This window comes from Lynx canadensis, chromosome B3 (assembly GCF_007474595.2).
Source record: "Lynx canadensis isolate LIC74 chromosome B3, mLynCan4.pri.v2, whole genome shotgun sequence".
NCBI lineage: Eukaryota > Metazoa > Chordata > Mammalia > Carnivora > Felidae > Lynx > Lynx canadensis.
This window is the reverse complement of record NC_044308.2, coordinates 40,640,281-40,660,187: the sequence shown is the minus strand read 5'-3', so window position 1 is coordinate 40,660,187 and position 19,907 is coordinate 40,640,281. Positions and strand designations below refer to the sequence as shown.

At 39.6% G+C, this 19,907-nt stretch overlaps 1 protein-coding gene and 1 long non-coding RNA gene across 3 annotated transcripts in view; both read left to right on the top strand.

The window, feature by feature from the left end:
• The window catches only part of SNX1 (sorting nexin 1), a 42,195-nt gene that overhangs the window by 9,463 nt on the left and 12,825 nt on the right, over positions 1-19,907 (top strand). For both annotated transcript variants that reach the window (XM_030317950.1, XM_030317949.1), the window contains exons 2-8: positions 4,137-4,245; positions 9,887-10,014; positions 10,563-10,629; positions 15,602-15,645; positions 17,627-17,768; positions 18,485-18,563; positions 19,011-19,086. In XM_030317950.1, coding sequence (XP_030173810.1) covers positions 4,137-4,245; positions 9,887-10,014; positions 10,563-10,629; positions 15,602-15,645; positions 17,627-17,768; positions 18,485-18,563; positions 19,011-19,086 — 645 coding nt within the window. The remainder of the gene's footprint in view (positions 1-4,136; positions 4,246-9,886; positions 10,015-10,562; positions 10,630-15,601; positions 15,646-17,626; positions 17,769-18,484; positions 18,564-19,010; positions 19,087-19,907) is intronic.
• Positions 15,653-16,571, top strand: LOC115515823. The gene is made up of 2 exons (XR_003969418.1): positions 15,653-15,863; positions 16,047-16,571. It is a non-coding gene; the product is annotated as an uncharacterized LOC115515823 (long non-coding RNA).

Below are 19,907 nucleotides of genomic sequence, written 5' to 3'. Positions count from 1 at the left end.
GAGCCACCTAGGCACCCCCAAAATTAGCTTCTTAATGTAAATTATACCTTAATAATACTGATTAAAGATTAGACTTTTGGGGTGCCTGGGTGGCTTAGTTGGTTGAGCATCCAACTTTTGCTCAGGTCATGATCTTGCCCTACATTGGGCTCTGTGCAGACAGCTCAGAACCTGGAAACTGCTTTGGATTCTCTATCTCCCTTCCTCTCTGCCCCTCATCCGTTCACATTCTCTCTCTCTGTCTCTCTCTCTCTCTCTCTCAAAAATAATAAAAACTTTTTTAAGATTTATTGAAAAAAATATTAGACTTTTAACCTTGGGCATAACATATGAAATGTGTTATTATGCCCAGGTGGGTATTTATTTTGATGACAAGCTGTTATTACAGACCCTAGTCTCATGGAAGACTTGTTTTCTGTTAACAATTCTTTGTGAATGTGGGATATTGTGTCCATTTCTTATCCTTAAAAATAGGTCTCAACTTTTACTGAATCTGATTTTAAGTACAATTTGAGAATATTATGCCTCAAAGGCCACCTGGGTACTGGTACTCCCCAGCCTAAAGAAATAAGCTTAGTTTGTCCAATGCCAATCCAGATCATTCAACTGAAATAAATTTGGTAAAGCCAAAAATAAAACAGATACAAAAAGAGACAAACTTGCGTGCTATATGATATACCCGAGAGAGGGTTATGTAAGAAACTTAAATAAACTTAACGGATACTTATGTAAGAAAAGTGTACATCTGACTAATGTTGATTTAGCATAGAAAAATGGGCAAAGAACATCAAGACAACAAGTAGAGGGGTTCAAATGGCCAGTAAACACATGGAAACAAGGGTTTTCACCAGAGAGCACCTGGGTGGCTCAGTCTTAAGCATATGACTTCAGCTCAGGTCATGAGCATCTGGTTTGTGGGTTCAAGCCCTGCGTCGGGCTCTGTGCTGACAGAGCCTGGAGTCTGCTTCTGATTCTGTGTCTCCCTGTCTCTCTGTCCCTCCCGCACTCACACTCTCTTCCAAAATAAACATTAAAAAAAAATTTTTTTTTTAATAATTTTCACCAGTCAGCCTGGCAAACAGTTTTTAAAAGAGAAAGAATTTGGAGCGCCTGCCTGGCTCAGTCTGTAGAACATGTGATTCTTGATCTTGGGGTTGTAAATTCAAGTGGCATGTTGGGTGTAGAGATTACTTAAAAATAAAATCTTGAAGAAAAATAGAGAGTGCTAAATGTTGCTGGGGGTATGACACTTACACGTTGTAGGGGAGGGAATATAAATTGGTGGTCTTTGTGGAAGGCAGGTTAGCAGAGCCTTTGAAAATGTTATGTTCAATAATTCTACCTAAGAATCTGTCCCAAGGATGGGCACCTGGGTGGCTCGTTGGTTGAGTGTCCAACTTCAGCTCAGGTAATGAACTCATGGCTGTGTGTTCAAGCCCACACTGACAGCAAAGACCCCACTTCCGATCCATTGTCCCTCTCTCTCTGCACCTCCCCTGCTCATGCTCACTCTCTCTCAAAAATAAACATTAAAAACAATATATCCCAAAGAAATAATCAAATGTGGACTTATGTATAGGGATGAGTATCGTAGCATTATTTGTTATGATAAAAACCTGTATACTGTAAGTGTCCCTCCTTAGGGAGATGACTATGTTGTGGTATACCCGTACAATAGAGAGTTAAATCACTAAAAGTGCGATTTTTGTTCAACTCTTGATGACATGAAAAAATGCTCAAATGGTGTGGTGCGGGGGGGGTGGATAGAATACAAAGCTTTACACACATAGAAGATTAATTTTATAAAAGAACTGCAGAGGAAAGAATAGGGTAGCAAATACAGTAATCAGTCTATCTTCAGCTTTCTTTGAACTCAGCCAGAAGTAGTTTGATTTGGGGGATGGAATCCCAGAGTGTATCTGAGGAGTTTTCTATTCTCACAGGTAGTTGTTACCTAGCATACCTAGCATACTTGGAGCACATGTCTTTGTTTTTAGCACATGTCACATGTCTTTGTTTTTAGCTCATGTCACAGTTCTAGTCAAGTGACTTATGGTTTGGGCTTAAAAGGGGATCTGGGGGAGGAAGAGAGGCAGGCAGCCATGCTCTGGTTGTCTTTGGAATGTTCTGGGTCTGTCTTTTCTGATTATTATAAGGAAAGGCAGGCTGGTGTTCTAACATTGCTTCAGAAACTGTTCTTAGTGTTTAAACTTCCGACTGTAGATGAATCAGAAATGGAGAGCTTGTTTTATTCATCTCCATATCACAAGAATGTGTTAATCTAGGTGGTTTTTTTTTTTTTTTAAATGGCTAAATTCTAACCTGTGCCTTTCCTGTTGCTTCAGTCTCCCTGGTGAACTAGTAAATTACATTTGGATACATATATGTATATATTATGTATGTATATGTATATATATACATATGTGTGTGTATACATATATATGTGTATATGCACGCGCGCACACACACACACACACACCCTTCATGTGCCACAAGCTTTAATCTCTCCTAGATCTCCATTTGGAGATGACTGGTATCTGAGAATTGAATTAAAAGAAATCAGATGGCTGTGGCGCCTGGGTGGCTCAGTCCGTTAAGCGACTGACTTCGGCTCAAGTCATGATCTCACAGTTCATGAGTTCGAGCCCCGCGTAGGGCTCTGTGCTGACAGCTCAGAGCCTGGAGCCTGCTCCGGATTCTTTGTCTCCCTCTCTCTGCCCCTCCCCCGCTTGCACTCTGTTTCTCTCTCTCTCTCTCTGGGAAATAAATAAACATTAAAAAAAAAAATCAGATGGCTTTTTGTGAGATCCCCATACTGTACAAGAGCACTAGAGTATGTATAGAAAGGAAATATGTATGTAGGAAAGTAGTTGGCAAAGTATGAGGCAAAAGGGAACCGTGGATTTTGCTTTGCCCTATTATTTGTTGTCTTTGTCTCTGCAGTAATTTTTTTGTTGTTTTAAGCACCTAGAAAACAGGATCACTGTCTTTGAGTTGGTATAACATTTAAGCATATGCAACTAAGTATTCATTAAACTTTTATTAGCATAGAAAAGTTCCAGTAGGAGCATTGTTTGTTAACATAAATCTACATATTGGTAGCAGTTTTTTGCCCGAGGGTGGCTCCAGTATTGAGACTGAGCTGTTTGCATGGCAAATTCAGAGTACCCAATAGATCTGTCATTTTACATTTTCTGTTGGGTCAGAAAAGGCCTGTTTCTGAGGAACAAACTCCCTCAGATTTGTTAAGGAAATGTTTCATAAAAGATTCCTTAAATCAGGTCTTTTAACTGATTTGGCCTTGGGGTCTGACTTCAAAACGCTGCAATACCACACCATGGCTTTTGAAGCCAGATTCCCAGCGTTCTGTTCATGTTCTGCACAATCCAGCTTTGTTCGCTCTGGTACCGGTCTGGGGCCCCACCCAACCCTTGTTTGTGGGTGATCACTGAGCTTTTGATAAAGGCCATCAACTGACTGTATTTTTACCATGTGCCCAGGAGGCTAAGTGTGACTGGTTTTTATTCTGCTAGCCTGGCATGGGTGTGGTTGAAAATTGTGTCTGTGTAATTTAGGGATAAAATTATCTTTTTATCAGATAAGTTGTATTTATGAACAGCATTAGATATAAAATGTCATACCTTCCTTTGCCTGTCATGGGGTCAGGATTATCTACCCAACTGGGTTTCTGTGAACAGTTTAGTCACGGCCACACCATAAGGTAGGATCAGAGCTTTAATTCTGCACTCCAATGTGGTTTACTGGTCACTAGAATGTGCCCCATCAGCATTTGAAAGAATAAAGGTCATCAAGTGAGAAGGAGAAATGCATTTGGATAGGTTCTTTTGAAAATTATCTTGTGTACACATACCCATGTCAGTATCATATGCTTTGGAATAGGGCATTTCAGCAAGGTTATGGTGTTAGAAATTAACCCTGAAATCTGTGAGTTTATTTTAGCTCTGTGATTGGGCAGTACTTACATCACTAATGATGATTTGCTGCTTATTGAACTGACTGAATTGTGGGCCCGTCTTCCCTAAACACCTGGGGGTGCAATTGAGGGATGCATTAAGTCACTTTTTAGGTTTGTTTTTAATGGTACTGTTTTATTCAGAGTGTCTCTTCATTTTCAGAGTAAGCCCCAGTCTCCAAAGAGAGTTGCTTCCCTTCCCATCAACAATGGCTCCAAAGAAAATGGGATCCATGAGGAACAAGACCAAGAACCACAGGATCTCTTTGCAGGCAAGTATGGACTCATAACTTACACTAGAAGTCTTCTAAGTTGCTGAGTTAATAAGCAAGATGTATATTGGAAACATAACTCCACATAAGGATATGGTTATGGAGGATTCCAAATCATGTAGAATATAGTCCCTGCTATCAAGATTCTGACAGGTTTAGGGAGTAAGACATAAACATACAGATCGAGTTAGACAAGCTACTAAACAATATAAATGTGGCAAGAATGCTAGAAATACTGTCTCAGATCTTTGAGATCAGACTAAAGTAGTAGCTTTAGACTTTTAAGACCAAGACTCATAGTAAGAATTACATTTTGTGTCATAATCCAAAATATATACATATTTATATAAAACTGAAACAAAGTTTTATTAAGTGACTTGCTTTTACAATACAATCTGAAATTTTCTATTGTTTCTCCTTTTTTTTTTTAACTGCTATTTACAACCCGTTGAGTTGATTTCATAGTTCACCAAAGAGCCACAGCCTGCAGTTTGAAAAACATTAGTATGGTGTGGGGTTTCTTAACCTTGGCACTAGTAACATTTTGGGCCTAATAATTATTTGTTGAGAGGGCCTCCCTGTTTTCAGCAGGGGGTGATTTTGCCCCCCAAAAGACACTTGGCAATGGTGAGAGCCATTTTTGGTTGTCACAGCTGGTAGTGCTATTAGTATCTGGTGGATAGAGGATGTAAATGCTGCTAAAAACCTTGTAATACACAAGACAAGCCCTCACAAAAAAATTATTTAGCTCAAAATGTCAGTAGTGCCCACATTGAGAAACTCTGGCCAAGAGTGACTTTGGAAGACTTCCTGGAAGAAGCAGAATTTATGTAGGAGAAAAAGGAGAAACAGTACTAATGGTTGGGCAGGTAAGTTTGAAAGCCAGTCAATAAACTTGAACCAGAGCAGGGAGTTCTTAGAGAAGCCCTGGAAGAAAAGGCTTGAAATGTAGTTTGGGAGGCTTTTAGACATCAGTAATAATTACAGTTTGAATTTTCATCCTACTGTCAACTAAGAGCCACTGGCCATTTTGAATAAAGAAAGTGATATCAGGGGCTCCTGGGTGGCTCAGTAGGTTAAGTATCTGACTCTTGATTTGGGCTTTGGTCTTCATCTCCTGGTTCATGGGTTCAAGCCACATGTCAGGCTCGGTGCTGACAGTGCAGAACCTAATTGGGATTTTCTCTCTTTGCTCCTCCCCTGCTTGCACATGCACTTTCTCTCTAAATAAATACATAAATAAATTTTAAGAAAAAAATAGAGTGATATGGGTAAAGTAATATTTTGAGAAGACTGATCTAGTGGAATTACTATATAAAATGGATTGCAGTAGAGAAAAACTAGATACTTCAGAAGGCAGTTACAGATTTGCTTAAGAATGAAATGGCAGGGCACCTGGGTGGTTCAATCATTAAGCATCTGACTTCGGCTTAGGTTATGATTTCATGATTAGTGAGTTCGAGTCCCACATCAGGTGATTTCAAGCCCCACTTCTGGTAAGCCCTGCTTCATTCTGTCTTTCTGCCCCTCGCTCACTTGCACCCTCTCTCTCTCAAAAAAAGAAAAGAAGGAGAAGAAAGAAAGAAAGAAAGAAAGAAAGAAAGAAAGAAGAAAGAAAGAAAAAGAATGATATGGCAATGACCAAAAATAAGAGGATATAAATGGGAAGGGAAAGGTGAAAACTTTTCAAAAGAGAAATCAACAAAATTTGGTTGTTGTTGTTGTTAGTGATTGGATGTAATGGACATCCAAAAATGGGAATTGAAGATGGAGTCAAAGGTTTCAAATCCAAGGATTAAGAAGAAAATGAACATTTTGAGAACTACATTCTGAAAGAAGAAACTGGCTTTGAGGGAAAAGTGAGTTTGGGTTTGAGATATTTTAAATTTGAAATGCAAAGGAAAATGCCCAGGAGGTGATTTGAATTGTGGTACTCTACCTGGGGAGAGAGGGAGGAACGGAACACACAGGAGTTGTTTTCCTAGAGTGAGCAACTCAGAGAAGAGTGGTGAGCAAAGGGAGACATGGGAGGGCAGAGGATAACATCTTGGGAAGGTCCTCTCATTAGAACTCTGGTAGGAAATTTAAAAGACGTGAAAGTGGGGTGCCTGGGTGGTTCAGTCGGTTAAGCGTTGTACTTTGGCTCGGGTCATGATCTCGCAGTTAGTGAATTTGAGCCCCGCGTTGGGCTCTGTGCTGACAGCTTGGAGACTGGAGCCTCCTTCGGATTCTGTGTCAGTCTCTCTCTCTCTGCCTTTCCCCCGCTTGCACTCTTGTCTCTCTCTCCCTCAAAATAAATAAACATTAAAAAAAATTGTTTTTTAAAGACGTGAAAGAGAAGTTAGAATGACTTTAATCATTTATTAGAAGATTTTCCAATTCCTTTTATCTCTGAAACTTAAAAGTGCACACTGTTCATTCTGGTAGTAATTGTTTTGGATAAAGTTACTGGAGGAGAAATGCAATTATCTAATGAATTATCTTTAGTTATATGGCAGGTTAAAAAGGGTTTTTTCTCAGGGCACCTGGGTGGCTCAGTAGGTTGAGTGTCCGACTTAGGGTCAGGTCATGATCTCGCAGTTCATGAGTTCAAGCCCCCCGTCAGGCTCCGTGTTGAGGGCTCTGTGCTGACAGCTTGGAGCCTGGAGCCTGCTTTGGATTCTGTGTCTCCCTCTCTCTCTGCCCCTTCCCACTCATGCTGTCTCTCCCTGTCTCTCAAAAATGAATAAACATTAAAAAATTTAAAAAAAAAGGGGGGGTTCTCTCTGGGTCCTTAACATTCATATTATCTTTCCTTATAAGAAGACTTGAAATCTTAGTGTGACTGAGTTACCCCTATGGCTGGATTTTATGTACATGAACATGTAGGAAATCTTTATCACGGACATATTTATTAGTAATGAAGATTCTGATTTACTTTGATCCCCTACTGTTTTCATAAGCAGCCAGTACCTGCCTCACTACTAAGAAAGGAACATGAAAGGAATACCTGTAATGAGACATTTAATTTAGGACTTGAGTAGCTTCTCAGGTGTCTTAGGTATGGATTGTGGAGATTTAAATGTTCTGAGTTTATTTTCCACATGATTAGTTCAGTGACAATCTGAGTCTTTGTGATGGAGCACAAAGGCTTTTCCATTACTCTTGTCAAGAGTGCAGAGAAAACCCTTTTAAAATTTTTAATTTTTATTTTTTTATTTTAGTGAGAGAGAGAAAGAAGCAGGGGAGAAGGGGGGGAGGGGAGAGAGAGAGAGAGAGAGAGAGAGAGAGAAAATCTCAAGCAGGCTCCACACTCAGTGAGGAACCCAACACAGGGCTCAATCTCATGATCCTGGGATCATGACCTGAGCTGAAATCAAGTGAGATGCTCAGCTAACTGAGCTACCCAGGCACCCTGAAAAAACAAACAAACAAAAAAAACCACTTTCTAACATAAGATTAGGCATCTTTGTCACATGAATATCAGTAAAAGATACATAGCTCTTCAAAAGGCTTTCAGTAGCACTTAATAAGTGAAAGGTTTAAAATAAGAAGTACCTCCAGGGTGCCTAGATGGCTCAGTCAGTTAAGCATCTAACTTCCTGCTCAGGTCATGATGTTGCAGTTTGTGGGTTTGAGCCCTGCATCAGGCTCCACGCTGACTGTGCAGAGCCTGCTTGGTAGTGTCTCTCTCTCTCTCTATCTCTTTTTCTCTCTCTCTCTACTCGTCTTCGATTTGCATGTGCACATTCTCTCAAACAAGTGCCTCCTGTTTCATTTCCAAACACATTTGTTAACTTAATTATTTACTTGGGGCCTACATGGTGTAACTTTAACATACTTCAGTTGGTTGCTTGCTCCAAAGAGCCCTACCACCCTGAGATGTTTATCATGTGTACTTTTTTTTGTTTTGTACACCCACACCAGGGTCAGATTACATAGCCACCTTCTTTTCCTGGTAGCTACCAATTCCAACAGTGTGACATCCATGTTTGTAGACATGATTCATATTTAATGATTAGAACATTGATCTAAGACTTAGTTATACCTTATAGACCCCCATCTCTGGTTTCATTTTAGCTCCAAGGAAAGTCTAGAAAAGAAAAACAAATAGCTTTATTTGAATTTTCTAAGAGTAAAATTGAATGCCTACTGATCAGGCTAAACCCAAGTAGTTATTTATGTTTTTCTTTATTAAAAAGGAAAAAAATCTTAGCTGTTTAGAACTTCTAGTTCTATTGCTCCAAGTTGAAAGTGCATTCTTTTTATTAGTCAAAAGAAATTTAATGTCTAAAAATGGTACATAATGCTCTTTTAAAATCCCCTTTCTAGAACACTTACGGAATGAGTTGTTGTGCTCAACTGAGATTTTCCCAGATAGACAAAAGCAATTTTAAGCACTATTTTTTTAATGGTTTTTATTAGAAAGATTTTCAGATGTTACAACATCTTTTTATCCCCCTTGGATAGCGTATGTTAAACATAATCTTTGCAAGATGATCTAAAAGTATAATTGTAAACAGTTTTTTAATGTTTATTTTTGAGAGCGAGACAGAGTGTGAGCAGGGAGGGGGCAGAGAGAGAGAGGGAGACACAGAATCTGAAGCAGGCTCCAGGCTCTGAGCTGTCAGCACAGAACCTGAGGAGGAGCTTGAACCCACAAACTTCTGAGATCATGACCTGAACCGAAGTCGGACGCTTAACCGACTGAGCCACCCAGGTGCCCCTGTAAACAATTCTTAAACTGTGCTAAACATTAAAAAAAAAGGGGGGGAGGGGACACCTGGGTGGCTCAGTCGGTTAAGCGTCCGACTTCGGTTCAGGTCATGATTTCACACTTCGTGGGTTTGAGCCCCGCGTCGGGCTCTGTGCTGACGGCTCAGAGCCTGGAGCCTGTTTCAGATTCTGTGTCTCCCTCTCTGTCTGCCCCTCCCCTGTTCACGCTCTGTCTCTGTCTCAAGAATAAATAAACATTATAAAACAAAAACAAAAAACAAAAAAAAAACCAAAAACTGTGCTAAAACAACATTGCCAATCTCAGGTGTGACGAGTAGTGTCTTTTCCCAAGTGTTACGGTGTTTGTATTTTGGGTCTGTTTTTTCTAGCTTAACGGTTTTCCTGATTTCCTTTGATGTCATTTTTTTGCTGTCAGTACATCTAACTCTAGCTGAACTCACTCTTCTTTTACAAATAGTTATAACAGGAATAAATAGAGTTTATATAGGGTTTTAAGGGAATATTCCTAATAGTAAATTGGTAATAGTAAAGTAAATAGTAAAGTAAAATAGTAAAGTAAATTCCTAATTAGTAAAGTAAAATCTGACTTTGGCTATGTAGTCTTTTTGCTTAATACCTGATTCTTGCCTAAATTTTATGTAGGAGAGGATAGCTAAGCAGTTGTATTTGGAAATGGGAGAGATTGTTCTGCCAAACTAGTGCCAAAAGAGCACTTCTCTTACCATACTCCCCTTTTATCTATGTAAAAACTTCTTCCCTTGTTCTGTTCACCTAGGTCAAATTTCTCTACTCTCACTCTTTTAGTTTGAAAACGTGTAAGTATTGTGAGTGGTTGCTGTTGTTTTTTGTCTTAGCCTATAGAACTGAAGTTTAGCCATCAGAGACCCATTATGGATCTGCATTGTAAAATATCAACTATTTTTAGATGCCACAGTGGAGCTCTCCCTGGACAGTACACAAAATAATCAGAAGAAGGTGCCAGCCAAAACGCTGATTTCTCTTCCTCCACAGGAAGCCACAAATTCTTCTAAGCCCCAGACAAGCTATGAGGAGGTGAGACTTTGTGCTATTGGTCTTGTTTCTTTTGGATTTTTAGGACTGTGTTGCCAGTCTAAAGTTCAGTTGACTATGAACCTTGAAAAAATATTTATGACTCTTGAAGAAGACTTTTATGGTTAATGGACAGCCAAAATCCAATAAAGAACTCTTTCCTGGTCAGAGTATCTATTACCCAGAGGATAACACAGAGGCTTTCAGTGAACAATAATGATACTTAATATCTGAAGCCCCCATATTCAAGAGTATAGTCTTTCCTCATTCTCTCTTTAGCCCAACAAACACAAGTCTTACAAAATCTAGTAATTATTTATTATGATCACAATAAGGTTTTAGGTGAATAGATGTAACAAAGTCCTTTGAGCAATCTTCACCTTAAAATTGTGGAGGTTGATTCATTGGAATTATTGGAAATGGACAGAACTTAACACTGATGTGTAGAAGGATATAAATTAATGTTGTTAAATTGAAACAAGGTAAGTACAGGGCAAAATTAACAGCCTTTTTTGTGTATTAACTCTCATGGTTTGTCTTCTCTTTAAAAGCTAGAGGAAGAAGAACAGGAAGACCAATTTGATTTGACAGTTGGTATAACTGATCCTGAGAAGATAGGTAAGTGTACTTGAACATCCTTCTGATGTTAGGATGTGGCCAAGGAAAACATGGCTAGCCAGTTTCTACATGGTTACCTCTAGAGCTGAATTAGCAAATGTGAAGTGCTTCATCATTCTCTCTCCTGTAAGATTATTCCCCTTGCTATGCTTCTAAGGCTAGAAATAGTAGTTACCTAGTACTTTATTAGGCTTTTTTTTTTTTTTTTGCTTTTGGGAAAAAAAAATCAGAGACTTTAAATACTATTAGAATTCTTTCTTAAAGATTTTATTTTTAAGTAATCTCTACACCCAACATGGGGTGTGAACCTACAACCCCAAAATCAAGAGTTGCATGCTCCACTGACTGAGCCAGCCAGGTGCCCCAGAATCCTTTCTTAAAAACCCAAACATTGCGGGACACCTGAGCTTAGTCAGTTGAGCATCTGACTTTGGCTTGGGTCATGATCTCACAGTTTCTGAGTTTGAGCCCCTCTTTGGATCCTCTGTCCCCCTCTTTCTGCCCCTCCCCTACTTGCACTCTCTGTCTCTCAAAAATAAACATTTAAAAAAAAAAAAACAACCAAAAATTGCTTTTTCCCACAGAGTTGATAAGACCATTTTACTTTTCTTTGAAATCATAAATTCTATTTAAGCATCCTAAAACATGTTCTAAAATTTGAGGGTACTAAATTTGTTTTTCCCCTAAAAAGTTTGGAATTCTTGTTACATATTATTTATCATGCATTCTTGATAGCCTAAAGAAGTACCTAAGTGTGTATCTCTCTTTGATAGGTAATGACTAAAGGACCTGGTTGAATTTTGGTCAAGTTTGGGGGAAGTTGGGTTTTCAAAAAGCACAATACATAATTTTGGCCAGAACTTGGGTTTTCTGGATGGCCTTCCCATGTCGCAAATTTGTGAAAGCTATTATCGAGCAGAGAGCAACAGGCCTCAACTTTCCTTGTTCTAGGTACAGTCCCTGAGAAAAGAGGCTTTACAGAACCTTTCCTCCTAAACATGGGTGCTGTTTATATGGTCAAGAGGAAAATGTAATTTCCAACCCTTTGTTCTGAACTAGAAACAGGAAATTAAAAAAAAATTTTTTTTAACATTTATGCAATTTTGAGAGACAGAGACCAGGTGCAAGTGGAGGAGGGGCAGAGAGAGAAGGAGACACAGAATCTGAAGCAGGCTCCAGGCTCTGAGCTGTCAGCACAGAGCCTGACATGGGTCTCAAACCCACGAACCGTGAGATGATGACTTGAGCTGAAGTCGGATGCTTAACCAACTGAGCCAACCAGGCACCCCTAGAAACAGGAATTTATAAACTGTAATTAGACTTTATGCCAAAATGGTTTGTTGAGTTTGACTTTTCCTAGATTGTTGCACTGGTAAGATGTTTATGAGCATGTTATACAGTTTCCCCATCCAGTAGTAGAGGAAACTGAGGACTACTAGGTGAAATGCAGCTTTCCTGTCAGGTCACAGTATGGTCCGTGGTAGAGCCTGGGCCAGTACTTTGGATTACATGTGGGGGGTTATTTTTTGCCTCTCCAATATTTATAAGTATTTTGTAAGCACATTGATTTTAAGTTAGTTAAACTTTACCTGCTTTATTTTTTTTTTAATTTTTTTTTTAACGTTTTATTTATTTTTTTTTTTTAATATTTTTTTTTTAACGTTTATTTTTATTATTTTTTTTTTACGTTTTATTTATTTTTGAGACAGGGAGAGACAGAGCATGAACAGGGGAGGGTCAGAGAGAGGGAGACACAGAATCTGAAACAGGCTCCAGGCTCTGAGCTGTCAGCACAGAGCCCGACACGGGGCTCGAACTCACAGACTGCGAGATCATGACCTGAGCCGAAGTCGGCCGCTTAACCAACTGAGCCACCCAGGCGCCCCAAACTTTACCTGCTTTAAATCCTTAGTAGAATAAGAATAATTGAATAATACTAATTGTTTTAATATTTAAAAGTCATAATGTTTTAGGGACGCCTGGGTAGCTCAGTTGGTTAAGTGTCCGACTTCAGCTCAAGTCATGATATCACAGTTCGTGAGTTTGAGCCCCCATGTCGGGATCTGTTCTGACAGCTCAGAGCCTGGAGCCTGCTTCGGATTCTGTGTTTCCCTCTCTCTGCCCCTCCCCTGCTCATACTCTGTCTCTCTCTCTCTCTGTCTCTCAAAAATAAATAAACATTCAAAAATAAATAAAAGTCATGATGTTTTGAAAAAATAAATAAAAGTCATGAAGTTTAATAGACGAGAAGAGGGAGGGAGTATATTAGTTTCCTACGGCTTCTGTAACAAAGTACTACAAATAGAGTGCTTAAAACAACAGTAATATATTTGCTCACAATTCTGAAATCATGGTGTCAGCAAGGCCATCCTCCCTCTGAAGGCACTAGGGAAGGTTTTCTGTGTCTCTCCTCTAGCTTCTGGGAGCCTCAGGCATTCCTTGGCTTGTAGCTGCATCGCCCCAATTTCTGCCTTCATTGTCACATGACATTCTACCTGGGCGTCTTCACATTGTCTTCCCTCTATATATGTCTATCTCTGTGTCCACATTTCTCTTTAGAACAGAAGTCATATTGAATTAGGGCCCACTACTACTGACCTCATTTTTACTTGATTTCTATAAGACCCTGTTTCCAAATAAGGTCACACTCTGAGATGCTGGCAGTTAGGACTTTCAACATATCTTTTTAGGAATACAGAATTCATTCCATAGCAGTAATTTAAACATCCTGTGGATCAGATTTATTTAAACACAGATCCCTTTGGTGATAAGCTTTCATTCCCTTTATTATAGTCTAAATTCTTAGTCACGTTGATGCCAAGAAACCAGCTGCTTAGAGCATGTTCATATTCAGGACCTGATCTTGGGGCACCCTATCTGGCTCAGTTATTGGAGCATGTGACTCTTGATGTCAGGGTTGTAAGTTTGAGCCCCATGTTGCATGTAGAGATTACATTAACAAAAAACAAAAAAAACTGATTTTTACAACCACACCTTCTATTTGTGTGGGCTGTTTATTCAACATGTGCTTCTCCTTCCCACATCTAAATAATTAGAAACTGGGGTGCCTGGCTGGCTCAGTTGGTAGAGCATGCTACTCTTGATCTCAGGGTCATGAGTTAAAGCCCCACACTGAGATTACTTAAAACCTTGGGGCACCTGGGTGGCTCAGTCGGTTGGGCATCTGACTCTTGATTTTGGCTCAGGTCATGATTTCACAGTTCATAAGATGGAGTCCCATGCTTTGAGTGCAGCCTATTTAGGATTTTGTCTCTCCCTCTCTCTCTGCCCCTCCCCTGCGCACGTGTTCTCATTCTCTGTCTCTGTCTCTCTCTCTTTCTCTTTCTCTCTCTCTCAAAATAAATAAACGTTTTAAAAAGTGAAAACAAAAAATAAAACCAAACAAATAAATAAATAGGATCCCACTTCTACCAGGATGTGCTTTTTAGAGCCATGGTAATTTGCATATGCCATCTCCAACTCTCTGAAATTATTTAGGAAGTTAATGTAAATTTAAAACTGCTGTATTACTAGCCCATTTCCATATTTTATGAACTCTGTGTGTACATGCAGGTATGTTTTCCCTCACTCATTGCCTCAATAAAAGCAGCTGATAGGCTGGCAAACTGATGATCTTGCTTTGCTGTTAGGTGTTACGTATGTTTGCACTTAGGCTTCCTTTTTTGCAGGCACTAAATTACGGGGTTGACCACTTGGAAATTTGACTATGACCTCTGAATGAAATTTTGAATACTTTTTCTATAAAGTAAATTTAGATTTTTTTTTCCTTTTAACAGTGGTAAATGTTCTTGGTAGTGTTAGGCGATGTAGTGGTTAGAAGAGAACTAACAGTGGTAATTGATACGCAGTAATTTCTAAGGGTTAGCGTATGATTTCTGTTTCACGTACACCCTTTTGGTAGTATTAGAAAGGTAGAGAAGACAAGCCCTTCCTTCCTGTATAATCTCCAAGTTCTCTGTGTACTTTTTAAAAACAGGCATTCCTAGCCATCTCATTGAAAACAGGTTGCCTGCTGTATGTGCCCTGCCGATCCAGTACTGCACCTTCTTCCCCTGGGCCCTCTCCCAGGACCAGTTCAGAATCATAAGCACCTAGTAATTGTTGACCTAGGTTTTCCTGTTTGGTGTGAGGAAGAATTGAGTGGGGGAAGAAGGGAACAAAACCAACCCAAAACACCACATTCTAGCCCTGGAGCTTTGTCAGAGTCCACTGTATGTCTTTTCACTGCTCAGGGAGTCAATGGTGCCTTTATGTCCCTAAGTGGTCTAGGTCAGAACACTACCACAGAGAAAAACAATTGCTTGAATCCCAAATTATTTAACAGTCAAAGGCTTTTTCAGAAAAATAATTCCTCCAGGAAAGAGATTTGTGTGACATCAGGCAGCCGAAGCGTCTTCCTGCCAGGCCCTTTGCTCTGGATGAACATGCTAGATGAGAGAGGTCAGTGTCCCCCAGCACCAATGGAGGGGTCCGTGACAGTATTTCTGAAAGAGCAAACCGAGCCCAGAGCTAGCTTAGGGTAGAACTGCTTGTTTCCTTTTACATCAGTTGCTTCCTTCTCCTCCTGCTTTATACAGCAAGAGAATTGTTTGATTTTAGACAGATGTGTATAACCAGCCCAAATATTGGCATGGTAACAACCGATGGATTGTCAGTATCCAGTGCTGCTTTGTGAAGGGTATAAATGGAGCCTGGCCTTGGAACAGGGGGCTGACTCTCTTGTTTAACTCAACCTGGGACCCCGCCAGCATCCGTGGGGGCATGATATGTGCCGCAAAGACCTTAAGGCAAAGTAGGAGATTGTAGGATAGTTTATAAAACTTGGAGATGAAACAAGTGTCTCTTCTTATACAGGGCCCCTGTGGTTTATGACTCCTGGTTAGATATTAGCAAGATCAGCACTGCTTTAGTTTGCAGAATACTCCTCTCACGCTTTCTTGTTTTCCCACAGGGGATGGTATGAATGCCTATGTAGCCTACAAAGTTACAACACAGGTGAGTCCAAGCGACCCAGCTGGTAACCAACTTAATAGACTTGGGTGTTTATACCAAGAAGGTCATCATTCAGATTATTTCTGGGTATTTCCTTAGTTTCTTTGCCAACATCCTCCTTCAAGTTTACTCAAGATGGAGCAAGCCTGCATCCCTTTGGTAATCTCATCTGAGCCTTTCCACTTTTCTTCCAGAGAGCTAACACTTCAGTGTGAAACTTTGTAAGTTTTATTAAGACATGTGGTATCTCTGACATTTTTCCCGTCCTTTGTAGGAACTTTGTGGCTTAAAACTAGTTTGGTGGATTGCCCCAAACTATGTCATCTGTTTAAAAATTGTCAGTTCTTACGAGGTTTCCTGTGTGGAACTTCTTTTAATACTTTCCCTGCCCTTTTACCCCTCAGGTCTGGTCTTCCTTTTTTATATAACATTAATGCATACAAAACTTACACAATGTTGTATGCAGGTTATGAAGCATAAAAAATGAAGCCCCGAACCTACCACCAGTCTTAAGATGAGTACCATTGAATCTGCCTGCGTGTTTCTCCCTGTCATATCCCTGCCTCACACCTTAAGGACAACCACTCTCCTGAGTTGTTTCTCATTTCCTTTATAAAAATTGTTCACATATGTATCTCTAAACAATATGCTGTTTTGCTTTGTCCTTAAGTTTCATAAAAACGGCATCATGCTGAAAATAGCGCTTTCTTTACTAGCATTGTTTCTCAGACCCATCCATGTTGTGTGTAGCTGTAGTTAGTCCATTGTGTGATTATAGCATCATATATTTATCTGTTTTCCTGTTGTGAATATTTGGCATGTTTCCAGTTTCTGTAATTATGAACCACGACCTTTCTTGCACATGTCTCTTAGTGCACACGTAGAAGAGTTTCTCTAGAGTGTATAAAAACAGGAGGAGTCCCCCAGGGTACTAGATAGAGCAGATGTTGAGGAAAAGGAATATAAACTTTTGTTTTTGTTTCTGTTTTTTTTTAATACAAACTTTTAAAAAAGTCTTTGTACCAATTTATACTCCCACTGGCATGTGTGTAAAAGTTCCCATTGATATACTCCCCTGCTAACAACTGGCAAGGACAGCCTCCTTAGATTTTGCCTACCTGGTGAGTATTAAATGATCTGTCATTATGATATAGGCCTCGTCTTTTTTGCTAGAAGTTTCCTTTATATTGTCTTACTACTACTTGTTGGCCTGCCCCCTGTGAGTTCTAGATCCTGTGACACTTTAGAGTTTAAAGTGTCTACAGTGTAGATATTTCACCTGATCCTCCCCCCTCTAGTCTGTCTTTTGTTTCACTGCTTTGTTTCCAGCAGCAAATACCCTTAATAAGGCAGTGCAAGATGAATGGGTTGTAGGTGACCATAGATTTCCTCTTTAAACTAGACTTCAACCTCTGTTTCCTTTTATTTATTTTTATTTTTTATTTTTTAATTTTTTTTAATTTTTTTTAGCGTTTATTTATTTTTGAGACAGAGACAGAGCATGAACAGGGGAGGGTCAGAGAGAGAGGGAGACACAGAATCCGAAACAGGCTCCAGGCTCTGAGCTGTCAGCACAGAGCCTGACGCGGGACTTGAATTCACGGACCGTGAGATCATGACCTGAGCTGAAGTCGGACGCTTAGCCGACTGAGCCACCCAGGCGCCCCCCTCTGTTTCCTTTTAGAACAAGTGTTCTCAACCTGGAAGTAGAACTGGATTTGAATTTAATTAGTTGCCTTTGTAATGCTATACATTTTGTTTTATGCATTTAATATTCTTATCCTGAGAAGGGCTCTGTAGACTTCCTGACAGAGGAGACTGTAGTTCAGAAGGTTTAAGAATCTCAGCCTTGGAGAAGTTATTTGCCAGGTGGCTAAAGGACAGGGATCTGGGAAGTAAACTCCTTTCACATCAACCAGATGACTTTACAGATGCTCATCTTCTATTTGAAATGATATCGCCTTGTGTTTTTTCTGTCCCCAAGACGAGCCTACCAATGTTCAGGAGTAAACAGTTTGCGGTGAAAAGAAGATTTAGTGACTTTCTGGGTCTTTACGAGAAGCTTTCGGAGAAACATTCTCAGAATGGCTTTATTGTCCCTCCTCCACCCGAGAAAAGCCTAATAGGTAAGCATGTGGTCTTTAATTCTGCCTGGATTTTTTCCTTTGTGTTCTTTCTGCAATATACTTTCTACTTAGTATATGAGAATACTTCTCTTAACTGTGGAATCTTATGGTTAGGAAAGAAATATTTCCAATGTTTTCCTGTAAATCACATGAGGCCTAGAGAAATAGCATGTTTTGACATGTACTCTTTCCTTGGGTGCAATAGGAGGCTATGCTTTGAGCTTTCACAGCTGTGTGTGTGTGTGTGTGTGTGTGTGTGTGTGTGTGTGTGTGTGTGTGTGTACACGTGTGGTGTTTGAGTTTGTATTGGTATCAGGAGTCTTAAATGATTCCTAATTCCTCCAGATTGAAATGTACTAAATTGGATGGAGGTTTGGGGGAGCTGAGGAACCTTCCCATTGCCATCAGTTGATGTTTGTTCATCTAGACTTAGAGTCCTGCGGCCCTTTTAGAAAACATATAATATTCTGCAAGTCCCAGAGTTGAGAACCTTCGGCACTTTGAGACTAGTTCAAAAAATGATTCTCATGTAAAGAATCTTTTGTTCATGTCTCCTCGCAACATAGGGGTGTAGAAGTGGCCTCTGGTTGTTTTTGGTAATGCTGTTCTCATTGCCTTTCCTTTTGTGGGCTTTCTCACAGGTGTTTGTTTGTTTTGTTTTGTTTTTTAATTCATGATGATTTACAGTTATTTTTACTTTTTAAATTCCATTCCAGGAATGACAAAAGTAAAAGTTGGGAAGGAAGATTCCTCTTCTGCAGAATTTCTTGAAAAACGGAGGGCCGCTCTAGAAAGGTAAATGCCATACATCCATTTTCCTGAGTAACATAATAACAAGTGAAAAGCTGAAACAGACTTAATTATGAAACATTCACTTGAGTTAGTAGAGATGAGACTTGGCTGAATTAAAGATTCACACCTCTCTTAGCTCTCTAACCTTTCCTTGGTCTCTGACCTTCCCACCTTAGGAACAGACCATCTTCTTTTCTTTCCTCACCCTAAGTGAGCAGACAATGATATTCTCTTTTGCAGTCAGATATAATTGGCTCTGAGGTCTCTTTCCGAGCAGTTACTTTTCTTCTCTCTTTGGAAATGTGAAGAACATGAATTTGTGCTTATTAGCAGAGTCATACTTAAGTGCCTTATCTGAGCACATTTTAAAGTAATGAAAGACATATGCTTGACACCCAAAAACCTTGTGAGGCCAGGTTGACTAACCAGATAACTGCTTATACCCTGTAGGTACCTTCAGAGGATTGTGAATCATCCTACCATGTTACAGGATCCTGATGTCAGGGAGTTCTTAGAAAAAGAAGAGGTTAGTATTGTACAAACTGAATTTCATAATTTATATCTGCCTCTAGTGAAATGAAACTAGTTCATTCAATATGCATTTAACCTAGTATAAGACTGTGTCTTAATTTGTAAGCCCTCAAAAATGACAGGTAGTTTTCAGCCTTTAAAATAAAAGAAGTTCTGCCTGTAGTCAAAAGCAACGGGTTTTATTTTATTTTATTTTATTTTATTTTATTTTATTTTATTTTATTTTTAATTTTTTTAATGTTTATTTATTTTTGAGAGAGACAGAGTGCAAGCAGGAGAAGGGCAGAAAGAGAGGGAGGCACAGAATCCGAAGCAGGCGCCAGGCTCTGAGCTGTCAGCACAGAGCCTGACATGGGGCTCGAATTCACCAACTGTGAGATCATGACCTGAGCCGAAGTTGATCACTTAACTGACAGCCACCTAGGCACCCTAAAAGCAACTGGTTTCAGGAGTCAGACTGCACCCTGGTGTTTTACTGGAACAACACAGTGATCTGTTTGGCAAGTCCTTTGTATGTCTTTCATAGGTTATGACTTGGCTCAAATTGAATGCTTATTTTGTGCAAGGAGCTGGGGGGCATTAAGTCAAAACCAATTACCACCGACCGCAGAACTGCCATATAGCAAAAGTGTTGATTCAAGTAGACCGTCTGTTTTACAGGCTATGCATAGGCTATTCATGATTGTGAAAAACTGGAGATGGCCCAATTGCTAATAATTGAAGAATTAAGTATTATATATCAATACAGCAAATACTTTATTCTCATCATAAAACAAAAAGTATACAGAAGCGTTCATGTATATTCATTGGAAATCT